Source organism: Salvia splendens, chromosome 18, assembly GCF_004379255.2.
Source record: "Salvia splendens isolate huo1 chromosome 18, SspV2, whole genome shotgun sequence".
In the NCBI taxonomy this organism is placed as follows: domain Eukaryota; kingdom Viridiplantae; phylum Streptophyta; class Magnoliopsida; order Lamiales; family Lamiaceae; genus Salvia; species Salvia splendens.
This window is the reverse complement of record NC_056049.1, coordinates 4,493,330-4,517,103: the sequence shown is the minus strand read 5'-3', so window position 1 is coordinate 4,517,103 and position 23,774 is coordinate 4,493,330. Positions and strand designations below refer to the sequence as shown.

Genomic DNA, 23,774 nt, shown 5'->3' with positions numbered 1-23,774 from the left:
ATCCATCGTGACCGGGAGGGAGCCCACGAAAGGCTCGTTGCCGACTATTTTGCCGACCCGCCGCGGTTTCCGGAAGATTACTTTAGGCGCCGTTTTCTCATGTCAAAGCGCTTGTTTATGCGTATTGTCAACACATTGTCCGCCCGTGTTGAATTCTTCCAAACAGGTCCAGATGCAGCCGGTCGGCAAAGTCTCTCGGCGTTGCAGAAGTGTATGTGTGCCATCCGACAACTCGCTACTGGGCAAACGACCGACCTCTTCGACGAGTATTTACATGTCGGTGAGTCAACTGGAATCCTTTGTCTTAAAAATTTTTGCGAGGGCGTTCGTACAACTTTCGGTGATGAATTCCTTCGGGCACCCACCACCGATGATTGCCAACGGTTGCTTCGTCTTCATGAATCAGTCCATGACTTTCCCGGAATGCTTGGCAGCATTGACTGCATGCATTGGAGGTGGAAGAATTGCTCGACTGCTTGGAGGGGGCAACACTTAAGCGGCCACAAAGGCGGCGGCCCAACACTTATCCTTGAAGCGGTCGCCGACTACTGCCTATGGATTTGGCATGCATATTTCGGTGTTGCCGGATCCAACAACAATTTGAACGTGCTCTATTCTTCACCCCTCTTCAATGATGTGTTGAATAGTGTAGCACCGGCGATCGACTTCACCGTCAACGGAAATGTATACCACATGGGTTACTATCTCGCTGATGGTATCTACCCAAGGTGGTCTATTTTCGTGAAGACGCTCAGCAACCCGCAAGACCCGAGACGGGTTCTTTTTGCGCAGCGTCAAGAGTCCGCGCGGAAAGACGTCGAAAGAGCCTTTGGGGTCCTTTAAGCCCGATTCAACATTGTGAAGGCTCCGGCTCGGCTGTGGTACGTGAAAAATATCGCCGACATCATGTACACGTGTATTATCTTACACAATATGATTATAGCCGACGAATGACCGAGGGCGGCTAGCTTCTACGACGAGGATGAAGCCGGAAGCTCAAGCGCGAGGTCTCCCCCACGCCGAGGTATGCATACGACGGTGGGTGAGAGGATCGAAACAAGGCACACAATGCGCGATACCCGAACCCACGTTGAGCTACAAGAAGCCCTAATCAAACACATGTGGGCGAAATTAGGCCACGAGTAGTGGGCTTTTTAATTTTATGAATTTAATTATGTAATTTTAAATATTTAGGAGTTTAATTATGAAATTTTTAATTTTTAAGATTTTAATTATGTAATTTTTATTTTTTAGGATTTTAATTATGCAATTTTTAATTTTTAATGTATTTTGTAATATTATTGCGGATATGTGTAATGTATTTTAATTTTGTAAAAATGTTTTTACTTAAATTGAATAATGGAATGGTGGGACCCTTGTGCTCGTCCTTGCAGAAGAGTACGGCTGTGGGTGTTGTGCTCTAGTCTAAGAGCCGGCAAAAAAGTGGGACCGAACCTACAACCATGATAGTTGGCAAGAGCAGGTTGTTGTGGATGCTCTAAGGAAGTAACGAAGGTATTTCTGGTCAAAATCAAAATCACGAATGTCTTTCTGGTCAAACTAAGAAATGACCCGTACGTGACCCCTCGCCCCCTACCACTGCAAAAGTTCACCACGTAACACCCACGCGTCAATCGAACAGCCTTCCACGTCATCGCAAATCCACATACATATCACCCTCTCACCCAATTTTTTTTTTAAAAAACCATGGCCTCCTCCGCCACCACCGACGCCGGCGGCGAAGATCAGCACCTCACAATCCCAAACATCAAGGTCCAGCAGCTCCCGCACCTCCTCCACACCCTCCCCTCCCTCCGCAGCCACCCCAACCCCCTCGACGCCAATCCCTTCTTCCGCCCCTCCTCCGAGTTCTACATCACCCCAAACGACGTCGTCCTCCGCCACATCCTCCACGGCGCCTCGGACGCGCCCGGGCCCCGCCTGGCCTACCACCGGGCCGGGCCGAGGAAGGCGGTCTACTTCGAGCCCGGTCACGTGCGCGCGGCCATCGTCACGTGCGGGGGCCTCTGCCCCGGCATGAACACCGTGATCAGGGAGCTCGTCGTCGGCCTCTGGGACCTCTACGGCGCGCGCCACATCTTCGGGGTCGAGGCCGGATACCGGGGGTTTTATTCCGGTGAGCCGGTCGCCTTGAACCCGAAGATGGTCCATGACTGGCACCGGAAAGGCGGTACGGTTCTAGAGACTTCTAGAGGCGGCTTCGACCTTGCTCGTATCGTCGACGCTATTCAGGATCGTGGCTTCAACCAGGTTCTGATTATCAAATTTGGTCGATTTCTGGTTAATTCTATAAGTTGAAAAAAATGATCAATTAGTAGTACTCATCACAATTTTTTAAGTTTTTGATTAACAAGATTGGTCTATTTCTAGTCAATTCCATGTGTGCATCTAAATTTATTGACATTACGGTCAAAAACTATAAGAGCATCCACCGCGGAGAGCATACTGCTGTTCGTCCGTCCGTGCCCGCGGCACGGCACAGTTGTCCGCCGCTGTGCTCTTGCCGCTGGCACGGCGCTGCTCTTAGCTAAGAGCACGTCCCTGCCAGCGAGCAGGGCGACGTGGCGCGTTTCTATGAGTGGTTGGCATTTTTTTTTCTCTTTTTTTAAAAAAATCAAAAATAATAACAAAAATTTTTAAAAAAAATGGATTTCCAAAAATATATGGATTTTATTACCATTTTTTTGAATTTTTTTTTAAAAAAATTAATCCCAAAATCATCTATAAATACACACATTCATCATCCATTTGGGCAAAATTCGGCCACGAGTAGTGGGTTTTTTTAATTTTATGAATTTAATTATTTAATTTTAAATTTTTAGGATTTAAATTATATAATTTTTAATTTTTAAGACTTTAATGAAGAAAATTTTAATTTTTAGGATTTTAATTATGTAATTTTTATTTTTTTTAATTTGTAATATTATTCCAATTATTTTTAATGCATTTTAATATTGTGTAAATATTTTTATTTAAGTTGAATAATAGAATGGTAGGACTCTTGAGCATATCCTTGCGGAAGAGCACGGATGTGAGTGTTGTGATTTTACCTAAGAGCAGGGAGTAAAAGTGGGTCCGGCCCACATCCGTGGTCGTTGTCAAGAGTACGAATGCGGATTCTCTAATCCTTGGTGTGCATCTAAATTTATTGACATGACGTTTATAGGTAATTTAGACTAATTTGACAAATCGAACATTTTGTACAAATAATAAGTTCTGTCGGCCACATTATGCGTAATTAGAGATTTTTGGGACAATTCAGAAAAAATGTCAAAGTTATAGTACTAATATAATCGAGTTTTTGTGATTTGCGGGATTAATTAACAATAAATTGATAAAAAAAATGATTTTTTAGGTAATTTGCCATTTGCGGTAACGAGATATATAGTGATCTGTGTATAGAATCATTTTTTCTTATATGTATATGAAATGGAGAACAATTTGTTATTTATGCGATCGAAGAGATATAAAAGTTGTATGAGTTCCGTCAGGTGTACATCATTGGCGGCGACGGCACGATGCGCGGCATGGTGGAGATATTCAACGAGATAAAGTGCCGGAAACTGAACATCGCGGTGGCCGGAATCCCGAAGACGGTGGACAACGACGTCGGCATAATAGACCGATCCTTCGGGTTCCAAACTGCGGTGGAGATGGCTCAGCAAGCGATCAGCGCAGCCCACACAGAGGCCGAGAGCGCGGTGAATGGCGTAGGGCTGGTGAAGCTGATGGGGCGGAGCACCGGCCACATCGCCCTCCACGCGACCCTCAGCAGCCGCGACGTCGACTGCTGCCTCATCCCGGAGAATGACTTCTACCTGGAGGGCAGAGGCGGGCTGCTCGAGTTCCTCGGCGCCCGCCTCAAGGAGAATGGGCACGCGGTTGTCGTCGTGGCCGAGGGGGCCGGGCAGGACGTGATACCGAGGAGCGACGAGGCGCATGTGGAGGAGAAGGACGAGTCGGGGAATCCGGTGTTCTTGGATGTGGGAAGGTGGCTGAAGTCTGAGCTGAAGAAGTGGTGGGCCCGGGATCACGGGACGGAGCTGTTCACCGTGAAGTATATCGATCCGACTTATATGGTCCGGGCCGTGCCGGCCAATGCGACGGATAATTTGTATTGCACGTTGGTGGCTCACTCGGCCATCCACGGGGCGATGGCCGGGTACACGGGGTTCGTGTCGGGGCCAATTAACGGGAACTACGGGTACATTCCGGTGGAGGACGTCGCGAGGGCGAAGAATCGGGTGGACACGAGGGACCACAAGTGGGCGTGGGTTCGATCGCTCACGAATCAGCCTGATTTTGAGAAGAGGTGAAATTGAAAGTAGTAGACTATAGTAGTAGTGCTATGAGATGCTACTATATTGTTACATTGTTAGATTAATAAGAAGGGTAGTAATTTAGTATTTGATTGTTGTTACTTGCTATTGTTGATAAGACAAAACAGGGTTGGTGAGGTGGTATGAGAATCCGACATGAAAAAGGTGGAAAAGAAACGTAGAAATGTGGCTTTGTCAAAAATGGAGATTTGAAGGTGAAAGTGAAATGCACTTAAAAAGAGAGGGGGATTATAGATAGATGGTGGCATGTGATTAGGGAATAGAATATAAAAATGCTATACGCGTTTATTTGTGAAATTTCATTAAATTAAAATGTAAGCTTATGTTAGATGTGTTTTTGTGAATCATATCCTATTGTTTTGATAAAGCCAAGTTACGGTTATATAGCAAGCTAACTTTTGTTTGTATAATAGGAGTACTTAGTAATGTTTTGTAGTATGAATAGATGGGTAAAAGCTTTTTATTGTCCAATAAAATATACTAGTACTATAAAAATTAATAGTATTTCAAAATTTTGAAACTTAAAATAAAAAATGTGGCCAAATTGACGATCACGCGGATCGACGTCTGTTTGAGATGGAGTTGAGTTGATTAGCCGGGGATATCCTCATTCTTCATCACCATTATTCGATTCACACTCTTTCTCTATAATTTGTGTGTCTTTAGGCAATTCTCTCTCTTGTCATCGAGTGATTCCTTCAATTTGTTGTGTAAGCTCATCTTAGGATCTCATAGGGAAGATTACTTTCTAGGATTTCTTGCGAGTGTTGACACTAACCTAAATTCTGGTTTGAAAAGCAAGAGGATATCTAATCTCATATGTGAGTGTGTGAGTTCTAGAGTGTTTCTTGTGAGGTTTCCTTCGCGGTGTTGTAGTATGGGTGGGGTGATTTAATTTTTAGTGTTGCCTTTTTTTAGTGCCTTTCAGTCTTCCCTTGAGATCTTCGATAAAAAATTCGTGTGTGGTCTGTTTTTGTGCAACATTGAGCCATTAATTCTTTTTTTTTTGGTAATTACGAAGGGTATCCACCGGCGGGCCCAGTGACTATTCGCTGCGTTAATTTGTAGGCACCTCAAAGGGTGGGACAGCTGGCCTAAGGATTTAAAACTGCTCCATACCCAAAAGCAGGCATCGATCCCCTGACCATTTGGTTAAGGATGGACGAGTCTCATGCCACTCTACAACACTCCTTGGGTTTGAGCCATTAATTCTTTGATTATTTGAGTTCCACCTCTGTAATTTCTTCGTTTACAATTTATCTGTGTTCTTACTTTACTAATCTTAGATACTAGATCTCATCCTTTCTTCAACAAAATAGTACTCCCTCCGTCCATATGATTAAATGTTCCAAGTTTTTTTTTTCATTATAATTAAGTGTCTCGTTTACTTTTACCATTTTTGGTAATGAACATGTCATTCAATTAACTCATTTCACTCATTATTTACTATTATAAATTAACATTATAAGTAGGTTCCATATTTTATTAATTTTTCTAACTCAGTTTTTATTAAGTACTCCTACTAGTATATAGTTTTAAAAAATCGAGTCAAGTTATATCACTTAATCGTGAACGAATGGAGTAATATATTATATTAATATTTCCTTTTTTGGGAAAATGAAGTATAATACTAATTTCCCCAATATGTACTAATTAATAACCGGACATTATCTATTCACTTACCTTTCCTTTACATTTGTCGATCGAGAAAAGGGTTATATTCGTTTCTAAACTTTTAAAAGTTGTTTAAATTTATTAGATTCATCATCCTTTCTTTATCGTTTAAATTTTGTTAAACGCAATTCTAAGATTAATTTTGTTGCGTCAAACTTTTTGCTATTACAATATCTCAAAAATTTCCATACGAACGAAATTGTCAGTTGTTATTAATTAAGAAAATTTTCTGTTACATGTTATTCTTACCTTTATGGACAAAAGTCTCGATTGTTATTAGTAATTTTTAATCACATTAAAGAAACGTCTCAATGTAGGCTCCACTTCAATAATAATTCATGTATAGCAGCGAACTACGCACTTCACTTTGTTTATCCAATTTTTATTTGTTGCTTTTCAGCTGTTAATTACATTCCTTAACATAAAATAATAAAAATGTAACATGCCTTAATTTGCATAAATAGAATAGGACAAAAAGAAGAGACGTGGAGGTGGAAAAGATTGTTGTAACATGTCACTCCCTAAATCACTGCAATCTACATCAATAATTCTTCTAATAGAATGATAAACAAAGTGATAAATATAATCTTATAAAATGATAAACAAAGCGATAATCTTATTATAATTAAGCCGACCTCTTTTTCGGCTAAAGTAGAAAAACAGTTGGCCGATATGGGGCTACTCTCGCCATTATAAACTCAAAAATCATTTTATTGATAACTCTTCTTGACTTGTAATATTAGGTAAAAAAAACTAATCTTGAATATTTGGACAAGTTTTACTGTTAATCATTACAGTCTGTTTAGGCCACTTATATAATAAAGTAAATAATACTAATAACAGATTTTGTGAAGTGAAGTAATTTTGTGAAAATGGAAAGACTCCATTTTTATAGCATAGTCCTAGTGGTTGTGGTGAGCTTGTCAGCGGCGGCGGAGGTGGCTGAATCGGCGATAGGGGTGAACTGGGGCACGATTTCGCTCCACCGCCTCTCGCCTAAGAATGTGGTGGATCTTATGAAGGACAACAAGATTGAAAAAGTGAAGCTCTTTGATGCCGACCCAGACTCCCTCAAGGCGTTGATGGGCTCTGGGATCCAAGTCATGGTTGGGATCCCTAACGAAATGCTGGCTCTCCTCAGCTCCTCTGCCTCTGCTTGTGATTTGTGGGTCGCTCAAAATGTCTCCAAATATGTTGTCAAAGGCGGTGTTGATATCAAGTACTCTCTCCTTCTCTCCCTATCTCTCTCTCACGCACACACACACACTTTGTGGAAAGGTGCTTATCAGTCTTAATCTTTGATTATTTGTTAGTTTATGTGATTGTGTTGCATTTGATGGTTTCTCCAATTGAGGTTCTGTTTCTTAACTTGTAAAGATATTATTTTGTTTCGCCTTTTTAAAAAAAATTACTTTCCACTTTCAGTGTGAATGTGTTTGGTTAGGTTTTTTGTAATGTTGATTTGCGTACTAGTACTATAAATTATTGGACTGTGTTATCTGATTCTTGTGGGAGCCTAATTGAAAACTGCATCTTTCTTTCTTTGCTGCTGCTTTGGATGGAAGATTCTATTCTATAATCTAATACACAAAATATTTTATGTTGTCTAAGACTAATTTACTCTTAAATAATGGTTTCTTGTTGCTGTAATATGCTTCTTTACAAGTATGTTTGTAGTTTTGTTTCAAGCATGGATTAGTGTATCAAATTGCAAGCTTTTTTCCATATCCTATTTGCAGCTAAATTTGGCTACAAATGATGAAAGTAGAATTATATGGAGATACATTATAAGTTTCATGTACTCTGTTAATTGATTTGGGGTTTAGAACTCAACAAGGTTGATGCTTTACCTCTATAATCTTTGTGGACACTACTGAATCTTGAGGGCGGGTGCAGGTACGTTGCAGTTGGAAACGAGCCTTTCCTGACTAGTTACTCTGGTCAATTCCAATCTTATGTGGTGCCTACTATGGTGAATTTACAACAGTCTCTGGCTAAAGCAAATCTTGCAGGCACAGTGAAGTTGGTCGTCCCGTGCAATGCTGATGCCTATGTATCTAATCTGCCATCACAAGGAGCCTTTCGAGCCGAGCTCACACAAATCATGACGCAGATTGTTTCTTTCCTCAACTCTAACGGTTCGCCTTTCATAGTGAACATATATCCCTTCCTAAGCATGTATGGTAACTCTGATTTTCCTCAAGATTATGCATTCTTCGAGGGTACTATGCATCCTGTGGTGGATGGACCTAATACATACTACAATGCTTTTGATGGTAATTTCGACACACTAGTGTCAGCTCTCAGCAAACTAGGGTATCCTCAGATGCCAATTGTTATAGGGGAGGTGGGTTGGCCGACAGATGGTGCATCCGGGGCAAATCTCACTGCAGCGAGGGTTTTCAACCAGGGACTTGTTAAGAATGTTTTGTCGAATAAGGGAACTCCTCTAAGGCCAGGGGTCCCACCTATGGACGTCTACCTTTTCAGTCTTCTCGACGAGGGGGCCAAGAGTACCCTGCCTGGGAACTTTGAGAGGCATTGGGGCATATTCTCCTTTGATGGACTGGCCAAGTACCGACTGAATCTTGGCAATGGATATTTAAAAAACGCGAAAGAGGTTAAGTATCTTCCGTCCAGATGGTGTGTTGCAAATCCTAACCGGGATCTTTCCACCGTGGCAAACCACTTCAAGCTTGCTTGTAACTATGCGGATTGCACGACACTTAGCTATGGAGGATCCTGCAACGATATTGGTGAGAAGGGAAATATATCATATGCTTTCAACAGCTATTATCAGGTGCAGAAGCAGAACCCCAAGAGCTGTGAGTTTGATGGGCTTGGGATGATCACTATGTTGGATCCTTCGATTGGCGACTGCAGATTTCTTGTTGGGGTCACAGATGAGAAATCTTTAGGCTTTAGGTCCGACGGCGGATGGAGTGTATTCTTGTTAGTTGCTTGTTGGGCGTTTCGCGTGATTTTCATGTGACTCGGAGGTTTTGAAGTGGGGTTTTCAGGGTTCCCTCTTCTGCACTGTCCCGGTTAGCGAAAGAAAAAGATAAGATACTGCACATAAATATCACAATAGATGTATTGATTAGAAGATTGGTTGGGGTTAGTATGGTTATTGTTGAGTTGTGAGAGTATTGACTATTAAGCTTCTGTACTATTATAGTAGCACTATATTTATTGAAAATTTTTATTCTATTTGATACCGTATTCTTAAGTTATAGTACAATGCATCACATTCAGTTTCAAGATACATATGATAGCAACACATTCTTCACTTGTAGTTTTTCTGGGCTGGTTTTGATGTTAGCAGCAGCTTTTGCCGCAGCAGACTCTGGCGCAGGTGATTAGGGGCTTCGAGAAGTTCAAACAAAGATTAATTAGGAATCAAACTACATATTGCATAAGAAACTGTTTTGTGGAGGTGTTTACATACCTTGTGGATGCACGACGCGTTCAGCAGGTTTCGTGCTAGCTGCTGCACACGAACAAAGGACGAGGAATGCAGCTAGCAGCATCCATGTCAGAGCGACCGCCAAGCTCTTGTTCCTCAACATTTCTAGTGTACAATGGATGCATCAAATGCAGATATGAGATGGCCTATTTATTAAGGAAATTTAACTATGGGATAAAAAATTTGAAGCTGGTGTAAACTGATACCCACTGTCTGCTTTTTCTGACTGATGAGTCCACCATTACTGAGATGGAGTCAACCAAGTTGTCTTCTTGCCTAACATATTTTAATAAATTGTTTGGGAAGTTCAGTTTCAGAACCTTCCAAAGAAAGAAGGGGTGCATCATTGAACTTGAATATGCCATTTATATATCAAGATTTCTTAAAACTCAAGAATCATAACTTCAATCAATCATCAACATTTCCTCACCATGAACCATTCAAGTTGCTATACAACTGATTTTTTGATAGAAATTGGAAGGTGGATCTTAACCAGATCTCTTGTTATGAATCTTAAATACATAGCACGGAAAGCTTCCAAAAGCGAACATTTTGATGGCAAGCGAAATCAGCTCTCCTCGAAAAACAAGAAAAAACTAATCGACATGGTGTTTACAGTTATAATTTACTCATCTGCGAATGTTCTTAAATTGAGGTGAAATTAGGAATGTTTCATATACACATTCAAATCACTATTGAATCACACAGGCTATCATATCTTGGTTCTAACATTGGCTTTATGAGTTTAATCATAAAGCCTTAATCTGGTTGTTATCTCTGTCCGACAAATCGGACACCAGCTCAGCTCTTCGCCACAGTCATGGCACACCTACAAACAACAGAATGCGCAGAGTTTAGCAGGAGACAACCTAACAAATTTTCACATCTTTATGTTTGGTGCTTTACCTGATGTCCGCATCCAAGTGCAAGATTTCGTCTTCTGTAGAAACAAACAGGGCACCTCTGTGGAAAAAAGTTAGAGAACTATTGTCAGAAAATATCACCAAAACACAAACTCACCCTAATGCTAAAAACAGTAGTATAAAAGTGTAACAAACAGCACAAAGTGAGAGGATGCACCCTTTCATTTAAAGAGCTTGAAGTGGACACAGGAGATGGATGGGTAGTTGAGAAGGTTTCGCTATAGCTGCTTGAACGAGTTAAGGTTAGATGACTATTCGACCTCAAGCTGCGCGATGGAGGTGGCAACGGGAGAGTTATGCTGTGCCCTCTCTGGTTGCTGCAACAGAAAATGTAGGCCTTTAAGATGTTCAGTCTTTTCTACTGTGCATATGATGAAGTTGAATTCAACACGAATAACATTTAGTACATGATAGTATCTATTCTTCACAGTGCATTACCCCAAGAGTTGGAGTTCCATTGTTGCTCTGTATTGTAGAGGGATTTCCATCAGTGAAGCCAAGGCAAACTCAGTTTCCTTCTCCGGTAGAGGGATATTTCTTGACATGATTTCTGTGAAATTGACAAACTGCATTTGGAAACCAATGTAATCCATAAAATTTCTGATCAAGCATGAGCAAGGATTCAATAAGCTGGATTTGCAAGGTCTAACCTGTATATTGTCAAAGGCTCTGGCTGGGATATTGTCATCAAACTTGTGCATGGTATCCCACGGCCCATCTCCAACTCCAACAACTATAATGGACAATGGGTACCCGCTTCACAACATTTAAAAAAAAAAAAGCAAAGGCAAAGAGTCAACTAAAGCCTCAACATCTTTTGGAAAACTAAGACAAGACTTTCACAATGTACAACCTTGCTCTCACTATTGCATTAACTGTGTTTTGCTCCTGAGGACTTAGCTGTCCAGCTTCTGTGTCTATGTTTCTTGTGACCTTCCATAGAAAGTCGAAATCAGACACATCGAACCAGAAGAAAAAATGAATTTACTATGATGCAAGCATAAATATTACTTGGCCATCAGCTATGATCAGAAGAACATGATATTGGCCACCATTTCGATCAACTATCCCCATAGCAGTCTCGATTATTGGGGCAAACGACGTAGGTCCTGTACAGTCACAGAGCATTTTCTTCATGAGAAAACATGAAGTAAAATTTCAACAAACTCGAGAAAGAAGAGGTGGATGAACCTGATAACCGAACATGTGGAACGATCTCTCTATAACGAGAGAGTGCCTCCTCAAAGCCATCACAGGGCCTGCCGTCCTCGTAGAAGCTGAACACATCCCGATCATGAGTACTCACTGCGAATATAAACAACAACTGTTACGAGACACGCCCTCGTTAACAATGAAGTATGCTAGCACAGTATCATACCATCGCCAAAGCCAAAACACGGAATGAGATTATCCTCATCGAACTGCGAGAGCGTCCTTCCAATGATGGAGATGGCGTGCTGGTACGGATTCAACCCGTCGCTCAAGTGATGAAGGCACCTTCCGTGGAAGGAATCTCTCCCCGTCCATTCATTGCTTTTGGTGAAGTCAATGCCTACGATCAGGTTCGAGGATTCTAGACCGGATTCAGCAAGCGCTTGCGTAACCTTCAAACAATCAAATCATCAAACACAATAAACTGCAGGCGAGATCCAATCATCCAAATCCAACTCAAATTTCAGAAAAAATCGTATCCAAATTTGACGAAATGAAACGCACCTGATCGATAGATCGGTAATTGTCAGCGATTCTTCCATATCTCCTAGAGAAAGGAGTGGTTTCAGATTCAGCATCTGTATCAGTATTATGAGGAGAAGAGACATGGCTGGTTGAATTCCGTCGGACTACACTTGCATTCGACATCTTCGCCCCCATTTATATCACAAATACTGCAAAAATCAACAACTGAATGATCAAATTCACCTTTTCAGTTCATTTGTTTTTCCGATTTATATGAACAGAAATGTTTCGCATGATTTTACCTTGAGGATCAGAATGATGAAACTGAAATCGTCGTCGTTGACGCCAAAATCTGAAGAGGCATTTCATAGTGATGCCAATTAAAGTATTTTGTTTGAGCTGACTTTTTGCAGCTTAACATCACAATCAACACTGCATTCACATTTCTATTTTCAAATGGAAGCTTCAACGCGCCAACGAAGTTAATCTACACAGATAATTAAGGTTATATTATTATTAATTAGTTAACGTAATCTTATTACTTTAAATCTATAATACTAATATTTTTATTTATTCATAAATTATTGAGCTTAAATGACATTTGAGCCAATACAATTAAATTTACACAAATGTGTAATTGATACAGATTGTTATACGCAATTTTTTTTATAAGATTGTCTACGATCTAAAATCTTTTTATTCTGATTGATGAGTTGGCTTATGAATTAAGATTTCATAAATTTATTTTTGGTATCGTCGATGTTGACATTGGAATTTATCTTCAGAAAAATGTTTTGTTTCTATCCCATTCATAACTAATGGGACTATCGAAAGCCTCGCGAATATCACTACTAATTTTCTAATGCTTCTAATGTTTGTCATTAATGGATCAATCTAAAATCAACTAGTAGTTTTTACTATTATTAAAATCTTCTGCACTAACCGAATTAAAATTCTCAATCAAATTCAACACGAATTTTAAGAAATACGAATAAAAGTGGCTGAAAAAAATAATGGAATATGATTCATAGTTACCCTTTATATAATAAAAGTGAACATAGGATCTTAATTGTAAACGAAATGAAATAGGAAATAGCAAGTCAAGACTTCTAATTGTGAACGGAGGAAGTAATACTTTTCATAAATATCTCACAATTTTAACAATCATGTATTAGTACCCAATAAATTGATATCATTTCCAAATTTACGACAGAGCTATACTTTAATTCTCATAAAATCATGTTAACTACAAAAATGGAGTAGGAAAATTGTTCTCAATAAAATTGAAAGCCAATTGCCTCAATGTAGACTTTCAATTGAAAGCAGACTTTTCAATGCCGAAGAACATAGTTATATGTCCTATATTTGAAAGGGAAGTCATTTTTGTTTTTGGTAAATGCAAAACGAAATTCAAAGATAACCTTTGGGGAAGGAGGTAATTTTACTTAATAACTACAAATTAAGTAATGACATTTATGAGGAAATGCAAAAGATTTCAATAATCAAAGGCAATTTGGTGGTTCAGTAAAAACTTGAATGAGCTATTTCAGTAAATTGTCACAAATTACTCTTTAACTCAACTGTGTATGCAAGTTGCAACATTGCTAGTATTTCATAAAAAGTATCCTCGGTAAAAACTGAGCTTGTACCAAAAAAGGATTGGAACTTGATTGGATGAGTTGGTGACTAATTTCCACAAAGAGAAAAATAAGAGTCGAGCAACAACAAAAAAACTGGATTTGTCAAGTCTTACTAACAAAAAAAATTACACACTGCCAAATTAGATGATGCCAATTTTGTTAGCAACATCCAACGCGTCATAGTCTGGGGTCAACCTCACGTACGCCTTCTTGGTACCGTCCGGCCTGAAAAGAGTAAGCTTGTAAGATTCAACTGCAGTGAAAATGGTATAAAGTGTGGAATGATGAAATGCAAAATGTAATTCAATCATGTCATATTTTATCACCATCTTTCAAATCATTAACACTGACAGAAACATGATTCACACACTATTTGCAGCCACAATTACTTCAAAGCAACAAATATTCAAGATATAAGTCCACCCAAAGTTGCAAATCAGATCAGGCTGCATGCATCATAGTGAACAGAGCTTGTTGCAAATAAGATGTAACCATTTACAGCTAACAACCAAAATAAAGGAGAAATGGTATACCTGATGAGGGTGTTAACCTTCTTGGTTTGGATATCATACATCTTCTTGACAGCAGCCTTGATCTTCTTCTTGTCAGCACGAAGATCAACAATAAACACCAATGTGTTGTTGTCTTCAATCTTCTTCATCGCCGATTCGGTAGTGAGCGGGTACTTCAAAATCTGATACTCATCCAGCTTGTTGCGAGGGGCCGCAGAAATCCTGGGGTACTTGGGATTTCTGTCCTTTGTCAGTGTCTTGGGTCGGTAGAATGTGACTTTGGTGCGGATCTTCTTGGCCTTCTTCTTGAAGGTGCCCGACGACTTTACCGCCTTAGCAGCCTTCAAGGCCTGGGCCTTAGCATCAGGCTTCTTCGACGTATCAGCTGGAAAAAAAAGAGGAACTTTTCACATAATTCTTTCCTAGCATTATGAAAATACATCACTTTAATCACAAAATATAGTAAATGAAACTGCTCAAGTTGTAGAATTGGGAAGAATATAGGGACAGGACAATTAAAACTACGTTTCAACTTTCAACTAAGTGAGTGGCCATAATCAATAGCTTTCAATTTTTTCTCATAAAAAGTATTCGCAACATCTCAACAATATCTTGCAGATAGTGCAAAAGCCAAAGACAACTGTTGTTTAAAAACTTATGAAAACATCTCAAACAACTAATATTGCAGGAGGATAAACCTATCGACTTCTTCACATCTTAGAAAGCAACAGCAACAATTTTGATTTCTCAACTTAAAATACTCCATATACTATTTTGAAACCTATTTCAGTGAGCTTCGGAACAAAATCAAATCAGAAATCTACAGCCAGGAGAAAGAAAGAAACTAATTATGGTTTACATTCAAATCAACATCATATTGTATATGCTTGCAAATATGTACTCAAATCAGCAGAAAATCATAGCTGTATGCCAAACTAGACAAATAAAAGCGAGAAAAAAAAATATTTCTAATCGCGCAGATATGCAAACCTTTAGCAGGAGCCATTCCGAAATGAAGACCTTTGCTACCTCGCAAAAACTATCCTGAAAATTCAATCAACCTAACAATGTAAGATTATCAAATATCAACCGCGATTATCAAAAATCAAGCGCTAGGAAAGAAGGAGCGCGAGAGGGAGAGAGATAACCAGGGAGAGAGATAGGCCGTATTAGGTTTGGGAGTACGATTTATGGAACTAGGGTTTGGCCGCTCCAATATCACTAACTCGGCCCAGATTTTGGGCCATGTTATGTTTTAAATTTTATTTCCCCTTTAAATTAAAATGTTCACCTTAGACACAAGCCCAATACTTATTTGTTTCTTTTAACTTTTCCAATAAAACATAGCAGATCCATTTGTGCGTGAGTTACGAGTGAATAAGCATTATTATGTCGTATACCAATATATTGCAAGAGTGTGGTTGCGAATAAAATTTAATTGTAATTTTTAGTTATGAATGAAAGATTAAAAAAAAATGTAAATTAATTGAGTACTACCTCCATTTTTTGAAAAATAAAAACTATTTTTTTTTACTCCATCTTTTTTAAAAATAAAAACTTTCTACATTTTGAAAAGTAGACCCAATAATTTGCTTGCTTAATTAATTCTTCAATCTTATTTTACTAATAGTGCATTAAATCTTATGCCGTTTCAAAATTTTACATAAGTGTAATATTTGCTAATGCGGCATCTGCACCCAAGTTTTCATGTAGTAAGACTTTAGATAACATATTACTAAAATCTTATCAAAAATTATATGTTGATTCTTATCTTAAAGCCCATCTACTTTAATTATGTTATATTAACACGTCTACCAAGCAATCACTTAGTGATCTATTGATCTCGAAAGAAATCAACAAAATTTATAAAATACACCTTTTTTAACTTCAAAACGAGTAATATATGGCGGTGAAATCAATAGACATTCATTAAGCACACACCACACATAACTTCAATAGTTTTTTCGACACACTTTTGCAGCTTAACATTCACATGAAAATTAGTGAGTGTAACCGACACCCCTTCGTCCCACCAATTCGTCCTTCACAAAATCAGCACGGGATCAACGAAAATAAATGTATTTGTTAGCAATAGTTTGATTACCATAGAAATAGAATCACGGGAGCACATTGTCTTCATTACTTCACAAAACCGGAGGGATGTACATCTACCAAGCCCCATATCATGTACCACAGTTGCTGCCAAGTTCAAAGTCGGAGAGGAGAAACAGCAATAGTAAGTAAAACCCCAATTTTCTGGCCTACATTTACACACCACCGTATATTCACATTGAAACGAGATATAACAATTCAATAGCCTGAAACAACTTACCAGAGCCCTCCTCTCCTCCTCTATTGACAGTCTATGTTGTGGAGTTTTTAAGGTTAGCCAATGCTTCCTTGAGGTTTGCCAGTTCAGCCAAAGCAATTCTTAGGGGATCCCTCAACTTGCTCATCTTAGGCTGGAAAAGAACATGATCAGTCAAAGTCTGTTCAGCTTGGATTCTCTGATTCTCTATCAATATCATGACTCATCTCTAAAATATCAATCCTTGTGTCATTTGGATTATGATCTTTATTTTTGAAAAAACAAACAACATTTAAACTAGTGAAATTTCAGTTGCAAATTTATTTGATAACATAAGGTATTTCATGAAGCTACGCGGGTAATACCAATAAAGACTAACATGTTATGAGATATTGTCGTGGTTCTCATCGTATACCAATATCATACAGACTTTTGGGATCACTCAAACATACTGGGAGCTATGCCTAGATATAGATACCACTATAAACCGGAGATGCAAAACAAACCTCACAATCTATATAGGCCATGCATTTAGCATTTACACTATGATTTCTTACTGCAACCATAAAACTTTTGATAATTTCAACCAGATCTGTTCTCAATTAAAAACAGCTAAGCTTATAAATGAGTACAACGCTCTTCTATCTTGTCAAAAGTGAATCAATCCACTCAACCTCAAAACCTAGTTCACATTTGTCAGATTTAGAATATTGAACCACAATACTAATACAACAAACACTTATTTCTATAATCATATGCTGACTTTAAGAAATATACAAGAGACTGATCGTAGAGTTTCTGGAACTTAAAAAATTATATGCTCACCTATAGAAATATACAAGAGATCATTTGTAGCGTTTTTTGACATAAATAATGATAAGTCATGAAATCAATTATCCCATTTTCTTTCTAACAAAAAAAAACAGTTATAGTACCTTCAGAGCTGGGACAACGGCAAAAACTTCATCTACAGATTCAGGACAAATATTGGTAATCAAGCAAATCTGTATTATAGAAGTATATTAAATTATTTCCATGACAATAAGATTGGAAGACTAAGTCTTGGTTTACGTACCTCACAGTCAGAAACACCATGCTTCTTCAGAGGCCTTATTAGAGTTAACGAAAAACAATTCTTGAAAGGATGGAAAAAAGAAAGTATCTATGGTTTCTGAAATGTATGACAGAGAATTTTTTTAAAGTTACTATAGATGAGGATACTCAAATATTTTCTTCACGGTCTCAGGCTTTGCATAGTTCCCACCTCTCTTGGCATATGTCAGTCCCGTATCAAATGAACTATTATAAGAGAGAACACTCATCGTCAAATTTCAAGGAAGCATAAAACATCCACAACTCAACATAATTAAACAAAAGTAAGAAGAAAAGTCTAGATGATATAAGTTTCAACCTCCGCAACTTACATTGGTAGTTTTATATCAGGATCTTGAGACAATATAACCATCTGATCTTGGATGCTTTGCAATATTTCCGCAGCTTCACAGTCCATCAAACATGTAGAATTGGGAGGGAGCTCTATACGTAGATAATCATTCAGTTCAAAGAAAGAAAAGAAAAGGAACAACAATCTGGAATCATGATGAGATGATCATCGTCAAGGGATCTAACGATGGGGTTCATGCTTAAATCAGTGCTACAGTTTAGTGAATAATAGCATAGTCAAGTCTTGCCTCGAATTTTTATATTGCAAGGCAGCCTCGTGAACAAATGCACAAAGAATAATTTATAAATATTCAAGAAATTTCAAAAAGGTTTGTAATATACATACTACTAACCTTGATCAAGTCTTCGCTCCGCCGTGGTTGACCCTTTCCCTGTGGGTTTTTTAGAGCCATTTGCAGTTTTGTCACCTTTTCCACCTTCATCCATGTCATGATAAAATGTAGGTATTAACAAAATATAAACAATCAAAACTCTAATTCTAAAAGCAACATCATTCTCAGTTGCAGGGGAAATGTAATTAAAAGGATTCAGAGCCAGACCTTTTGCAGCCGGAGTATCGGCTTTCCCATTAGATATTGGTGTATCAGTTTCCATAATATCTAGCATTTGGAATAACAAAAACAGATTAATATAACAAGTGGACTGCAATATAAGATATGGCATTTGTCATGCCAACTGAGGGTGAGTAAGATTAATAGCAAAAAGAGTAATTACAAATTTAACCTTCGGAATCAAACTGAACTTTTTTCCCCTTTTTCTGTTTTCCTGAGCTATCACCATTCCCAACTGATTGTGTTGCACAAAAGAACTTGTAAGGACAATAAGAAAGAATAAAAACACGAAGATACAAGCATATATAATATGTATACTAAACAGGTAAGCAACAAATAATTGAAAATTTGTCAATTTGACAAATGAGAAGATAAGCAGTGGAGCTAATAAACTAGTTTCATCACACAATTAGTTATGTTACTTATGTATAAGTGCAAAAGTACAAACAAGTTTGTCTTCTACTATAAGAGGAAAAATATCGAACAAATTGCCGCCATAAAATCACAAGCCCAACCGAATAAAGACGAATGACGAAGTAATCAGGAATTGGCAGTTATTTCAGGTTATATACATATTCTTCGATATATCCTTACCAATTTCTTTTTCTTTAAAATCATAATGTTAGCATATTCAAAAGATTAGAAGATAAACCCAGGCCAACAGATGCAGCTATAACTGAAATGCATAGTGCCATTAAACAAAACTTCGCTATGCAGTAGTAAATATAAACAAACCTTCCAAAAAATGTTTACCAATGAGGCTAGAGAAGTCGGAAAAAAGGCACATCCTATCTGCTATAAATAAGTCTTCCTACAAACTACAAAGTAATGACTACTTTGACGTGTATCGAACTATTCCAGAAAAAAAGATTGACAACATATAACAACATTTAGACAGGGGCAAAATCAGGAGCAAAGAGAAAGACAGTAAACCACTTCATCACACATACTTGCATCAAAATATTGTTTACTGAGTAAAATACTAACATCAGTAGTAATGCCACTAATTAACACCATTTTTCCAGCAAATTAACGGAACAGTTTTAAAAAAAACAAAAACAATACGAAAAGCCTACGGCAGGAAATTGAAATTCACACTCATACATGAAAGAAACAGAGAAACCAGCAACAACGTAAAAGAGAGCGGTGACACACACACACACACAGAGACGTAAGCGATACCAGGTGATTTTAGAGAAGACCTGCCCCCTTTTCCACCTTTCTCCGACATTCTGTTATCCTCCAATTGCACAAGCCCTAGAAATACGTAGGCGTTCCAATTATCTTCAGTGTTTGTTTCAAGACATTCAAAATAAAGAGGACAACTCTACCAAATGCCGCTCAAAGAGCACCAGAGGGAAAGCAAAGGATTTGCGATTCTTAGTGGAAATCAGAGAGAAATAAAGCGAGAGAAACATAATGCATTTTTTGCATGCATAAATTCTCACCGTAAGGAAGGGCAGCGGCGGCGGGAGCTGAAGTTGAAGCCGGTGATAGTCCACCGGAGAAGACTCGAGTCGGGGTTCAATTTCTAAATTTCCTGGAATGTTAATGTTTTAATTAATCTGAATATGCAATTTGTTGAGATTGCAGGGGCCAAGCTCTAATTTTCCTATATGAGTACTCTTTTCCTTCACGAATTTCAAGCTTAAAAGCGGCCCCTCTAGATCTTTTTTTATAGCATCCACAATGGCGGCGAGCGGACCGGCTAGCCGATCTCCGGCGCTCGCAGGTTCACTCGCCGAACCATTGTAACCGGCGAGTGTCATTTCGGCGAAAAAATCGGCGAGCGCTGGGCGATGCGCTCGCCGGTCCACTCGCCGCCATTGCAGGCTCCGGACCGGCGAGCGAAATTTTCTTTTTCTTTTTTTATTTTCGAAACACTATACCGGTGATTACAGCGGCAGTAGCGGTGGTTCCCACGACCTCCCCGAGGGTGCTCAGGAGCTCCCGTCCCCTCCATCGTTCGCTCGCCCGGTTGGTCAAAGGCGGTCGCAACGGGAGGCGAGGGGGCGCCGGGGGGTCCCAGGAGGTCCAGTCGGCATCCCCCTTGACCAGTCGACAGAGGATCTCAAATTCTTCGCGCGTCAACAAACGCGTGCTCAGATGATCAAGATCTTAGCCGATTGGAAGGCGGCAGGGGACCCCGAGGAGAAGAACTTTCTTCACGCATTGCTCGTGAGCATGCGTGACGATTTGAAGACCGGGGGGGGCACGGGGGTACCGGCAGCGACGGGGGCGACGGAGACGAGGAGTGAGACGGAGGTCGGGGTTTTTTTTAAAATAATGTAATTTTTTTTAAAATTAATGTATTTTTTTAATATACTTTTTTTTAAAATTAATTTATTTTTTAAATGTACTTTTAAAATTAATGCATTTTTTTTAATGTACTTTTTTTTAGTTTAAATAATATTATTGAATTTTCGCGTATTTGTATCGTAAATTTAATTCTGTATTTTGTGTGATTGTCAATTATTTGTTTTATATAATTAGGAGTGTTGTGACTAGGCTATTGCTGGGCTATTTGATTGTCCTGATAATGTGGCAGGAGGATTTTTAGTGCTGATGATGTGGCATGAGGATTTTTAGTGCTGATGATGTGGCATGAGGAGTTTGTGACTGGGCTATGACTGAGCTATTGCTGGGCGAAAGCCATTGTGAATGCTGATTTATGATGATTTGTTTTGATTCATAGACATCTCAATTTGATAATTGGGCAAAAAGTGAGGCTAGACAAAATTCATATTAATCGATCACACCTATTGACTTTTCTCATTTTATTAAGACTATCATGATTCTTAATTTACCTTATTATTACAATAAACTAGAGTCATTGATTTATTACATTTGTTCATAAAAAAATTTTAATAGTCGAGTTTTCATAGTATAAAATTGATATAAAGTTAGACATAACTAAGATGAAAAAGTTGCTGAATAGGTAAACTACTCTCAATAAAATGGTAAATAGCTAAAAACTAATAACTCGCAAGTGACATCTTAATACGTAGTAATCAAATATAGATAATCATTTCCTGTCAAACAATAAGTCTTCCTTTGGGCCGACTTAGTGTCCACAATGACTTAAGGATAATCTCATATTATTACCACAAAGTACACAAGAAACACGGCCAAATAACAATCTTCCTTTGGGCCGATTAACTATTCGCATGTATTTCAAGTATACAAATAACCTCTACACTCCAAATAAAATTAATCTACACATCAGAGCCCACTTTGGCGAGTTAATGCTTTAATTAATTCATTTGGAATAATAGACAACAAAAGCTTTAAGTCATTATTTAATTAATTACTTAATAATTAAAACAATTAAATAATTTAATTGTTTCACTTTTAATTTCGGGCTATATTACAAGCAATTAATAAATTTAAATAAAGTAAAAATTGCACCTAAATAAGCCCAAAAGAAACCGTAAGTTGCGGCTTTTGAAAAATAACCAACAATTTAAGTTAGTTATTAAATAGTTGAGCCATAAAAATTATTAGCAGTTACCGGCTGTTTTAAAAAAAAATCTTTTGTGGCCCAATTTAAATTTTGGAAAATAAATAAAAAAACAAACAGATGCACCGTTTCGCCGCCACAACTGACGCGACGATTATCGGTGACTTGGCGCCTACGCCGTTTGCCGGAATTTAGCCACAACCAACGGAAAAACTGAAATACAGGGTGCTCAAGAACACCAAAATTTTTCCAAAAATCTGACACATGATTTTACCAAAATTTCGAAATTGATGAATGAATCGCATCAAAACAGATTTAAAGATTGACGAAAACTTTTAATGTAAAGAATCCAATCAAAACTGCAAATAAAATTGAAAGATTTTGGGCAAAATTTTGACGTATTTCACTTAAGCTTTTCTTCAAACAAAATTGTTGAACCAACTATAAATTAGTCCGGAGAGAAGAATTCCACCGAATAAAAATTCAACCAAAAAACGCAATTAATCGCACACATGTAATCAAGTCATGTAATTGAATTCTTAATTTATAAACCGATCACATCATGGTTTGCGTGCAGTAACAAATAAGAACAAAAATTGATTGAATCCAAAAGAATTCTTCATCAAAGTCGAACAAGCAGGACAGAATAAGAACTCAGAATCCGAAAATTAATAGTAATCGAATAATCAATTCGATCCAACATGCATTGGCTCTGATACCAATTGTTGGAATCAAATTAATGATTCACATAATTCATCACACAAATCATACATGTTGAATAAGATTGATAAACTTAAAGCGGAAGCATACATGGATTTGGATTCATGATGTTGTTGATGATTCTAAAGTATGGAAATTAATCTTCCAAGTGACAACGCTGTTCTCACAGATTCTCTGTAATCTGTAAGTCTTGAAAATACGTCAAATTAACAGGAATGGGAATCTGTTAACCTATTTATAGGTTGCACTTGGGGACCATAACCATGTATTTAGAGAATAAGTCCATAACTTTATTATAACTTTAATTTCACCCATAACAAAATTAAAGTTATCCAAAGTAGTATCTGCACAACGGTCCTCATACTTTTATAGATAATCGATTGACCCTATAAATTATACTCCCTCCGTCCCAAGCTATTAGACTCGCATTCCTTTTTGGGATGTCCCAATCTATTTGACCCATTTCCTCTTTTGGCAAAAAAACATCTCTCTTACATCATTATCCACCTACTTTATTCTCTCTTCCCTCCTCTACTTTTTCTCTCTCTCATACTTTACTCTCTCCACTTTAACTATTTAAATACCACCTCCTAAATTCCTGTGCCCAAAAGAAGTGAGTCTAATACTCTGGGACGGAGGGAGTATAACCTTAGTAGATCACGTAATCGGGTCAATCAATAAATAGTCATAAATATTATACAATCTTTAGACTATTATGTTGGACCATATTAAAATGTTCCAACATCATTTAGCAGATCTTATACAGAGCGTCTGAATTCCAAACCGCAATACTCTTAGGTATCATCACCTTGAGAGTGAAATACAAAGCTATAGGGAATGTGGTTGTGATGTCTCTGTGAACCAAAGTTAATCTCATAAGGTATAGTCAAGAGTTATACAACAGTTGGTATTAAACCATACATATTTAAAAAAATTCGAAATTAATAAATAAATAAAAATAAAATTCGAAAAACGGTAATATTACCGTTTTCGACCGTTTTTATTTTTTTTATTTTTT

The 23,774-nt window shown here is 38.1% G+C and overlaps 5 protein-coding genes and 1 long non-coding RNA gene across 9 annotated transcripts; 2 read left to right on the top strand and 4 right to left on the bottom strand.

Annotated features, from left to right (window-relative positions):
- Positions 1 to 1,707: 1,707 nt before the first annotated feature.
- Positions 1,708 to 4,728, top strand: LOC121776619 (ATP-dependent 6-phosphofructokinase 2). Its single transcript, XM_042173811.1, has 2 exons — positions 1,708 to 2,271; positions 3,513 to 4,728. Exons 1-2 carry the CDS (start codon positions 1,708 to 1,710, stop codon positions 4,335 to 4,337), a joined length of 1,389 nt encoding a protein of 462 aa, XP_042029745.1. The 3' UTR covers positions 4,338 to 4,728.
- A 2,086-nt stretch (positions 4,729 to 6,814) lies between these two features.
- LOC121776134 (glucan endo-1,3-beta-glucosidase 6-like) lies at positions 6,815 to 9,250 on the top strand. Its single transcript, XM_042173276.1, has 2 exons — positions 6,815 to 7,254; positions 7,932 to 9,250. The coding sequence occupies exons 1-2, from the start codon at positions 6,908 to 6,910 to the stop codon at positions 9,025 to 9,027; spliced, it is 1,443 nt and encodes a 480-aa protein (XP_042029210.1). The 5' UTR covers positions 6,815 to 6,907; the 3' UTR covers positions 9,028 to 9,250.
- LOC121776138 lies at positions 9,224 to 9,738 on the bottom strand. Of its 2 annotated transcripts, XR_006045241.1 has the most exons (3): positions 9,712 to 9,738; positions 9,484 to 9,606; positions 9,224 to 9,401 (listed from the first exon to the last, which is right to left on the bottom strand). It is a non-coding gene; the product is annotated as an uncharacterized LOC121776138 (long non-coding RNA). The 2 variants fall into 2 exon arrangements; XR_006045240.1 differs by lacking the exon at positions 9,712 to 9,738 and having other exon boundaries at positions 9,484 to 9,659.
- A 387-nt stretch (positions 9,739 to 10,125) lies between these two features.
- On the bottom strand, positions 10,126 to 12,525 carry LOC121776135 (E3 ubiquitin-protein ligase RGLG5-like). 2 transcript variants are annotated; one of them, XM_042173277.1, is made up of 11 exons: positions 12,404 to 12,525; positions 12,141 to 12,310; positions 11,803 to 12,028; positions 11,616 to 11,729; positions 11,436 to 11,533; positions 11,278 to 11,357; positions 11,075 to 11,180; positions 10,863 to 10,990; positions 10,582 to 10,741; positions 10,408 to 10,464; positions 10,126 to 10,330 (listed from the first exon to the last, which is right to left on the bottom strand). In XM_042173277.1, the coding sequence occupies exons 2-11, from the start codon at positions 12,294 to 12,296 to the stop codon at positions 10,247 to 10,249; spliced, it is 1,209 nt and encodes a 402-aa protein (XP_042029211.1). In that variant the 5' UTR covers positions 12,297 to 12,310; positions 12,404 to 12,525; the 3' UTR covers positions 10,126 to 10,246. The 2 variants fall into 2 exon arrangements, with proteins under 2 accessions (XP_042029211.1, XP_042029212.1); XM_042173278.1 differs by having other exon boundaries at positions 12,141 to 12,326; positions 12,404 to 12,468.
- Positions 12,526 to 13,744: 1,219 nt separating this feature from the next.
- On the bottom strand, positions 13,745 to 15,500 carry LOC121776137 (60S ribosomal protein L23a-like). Of its 2 annotated transcripts, XM_042173281.1 has the most exons (4): positions 15,402 to 15,500; positions 15,244 to 15,297; positions 14,275 to 14,638; positions 13,745 to 13,966 (listed from the first exon to the last, which is right to left on the bottom strand). In XM_042173281.1, exons 2-4 carry the CDS (start codon positions 15,257 to 15,259, stop codon positions 13,882 to 13,884), a joined length of 465 nt encoding a protein of 154 aa, XP_042029215.1. In that variant the 5' UTR covers positions 15,260 to 15,297; positions 15,402 to 15,500; the 3' UTR covers positions 13,745 to 13,881. The 2 variants fall into 2 exon arrangements, with proteins under 2 accessions (XP_042029215.1, XP_042029214.1); XM_042173280.1 differs by having other exon boundaries at positions 15,244 to 15,427.
- A 563-nt stretch (positions 15,501 to 16,063) lies between these two features.
- LOC121776136 (DNA-directed RNA polymerases IV and V subunit 4-like) lies at positions 16,064 to 20,184 on the bottom strand. Its single transcript, XM_042173279.1, has 11 exons — positions 20,025 to 20,184; positions 19,759 to 19,833; positions 18,749 to 18,811; positions 18,565 to 18,624; positions 18,358 to 18,441; positions 17,986 to 18,097; positions 17,783 to 17,860; positions 17,637 to 17,670; positions 17,497 to 17,565; positions 16,586 to 16,715; positions 16,064 to 16,452 (listed from the first exon to the last, which is right to left on the bottom strand). Exons 2-10 carry the CDS (start codon positions 19,805 to 19,807, stop codon positions 16,617 to 16,619), a joined length of 648 nt encoding a protein of 215 aa, XP_042029213.1. The 5' UTR covers positions 19,808 to 19,833; positions 20,025 to 20,184; the 3' UTR covers positions 16,064 to 16,452; positions 16,586 to 16,616.
- Positions 20,185 to 23,774: the final 3,590 nt, after the last annotated feature.

Coding starts and splice junctions, on each gene's coding strand:
- LOC121776619 (XM_042173811.1), top strand. CDS start 1,708: ATGGCCTCCTCCGCCACCACCGACGCCGGCGGCGAAGATCAGCACCTC. Junction 2,272..3,512: donor AGGATCGTGGCTTCAACCAG/GTTCTGATTATC, acceptor GAGTTCCGTCAG/GTGTACATCATTGGCGGCGA.
- LOC121776134 (XM_042173276.1), top strand. CDS start 6,908: ATGGAAAGACTCCATTTTTATAGCATAGTCCTAGTGGTTGTGGTGAGC. Junction 7,255..7,931: donor AAAGGCGGTGTTGATATCAA/GTACTCTCTCCT, acceptor GGGCGGGTGCAG/GTACGTTGCAGTTGGAAACG.
- LOC121776135 (XM_042173277.1), bottom strand. CDS start 12,296: ATGGGGGCGAAGATGTCGAATGCAAGTGTAGTCCGACGGAATTCAACC. Junction 10,742..10,862: donor ATGGAACTCCAACTCTTGGG/GTAATGCACTGT, acceptor TTTCTGTTGCAG/CAACCAGAGAGGGCACAGCA. Junction 10,331..10,407: donor CACTTGGATGCGGACATCAG/GTAAAGCACCAA, acceptor TGTTGTTTGTAG/GTGTGCCATGACTGTGGCGA.
- LOC121776137 (XM_042173281.1), bottom strand. Junction 13,967..14,274: donor AAGGTTAACACCCTCATCAG/GTATACCATTTC, acceptor TACTCTTTTCAG/GCCGGACGGTACCAAGAAGG.
- LOC121776136 (XM_042173279.1), bottom strand. CDS start 19,807: ATGTCGGAGAAAGGTGGAAAAGGGGGCAGGTCTTCTCTAAAATCACCT. Junction 18,625..18,748: donor AGTTCAGTTTGATTCCGAAG/GTTAAATTTGTA, acceptor TCCAAATGCTAG/ATATTATGGAAACTGATACA. Junction 18,098..18,357: donor GGAGCGAAGACTTGATCAAG/GTTAGTAGTATG, acceptor ATCTACGTATAG/AGCTCCCTCCCAATTCTACA.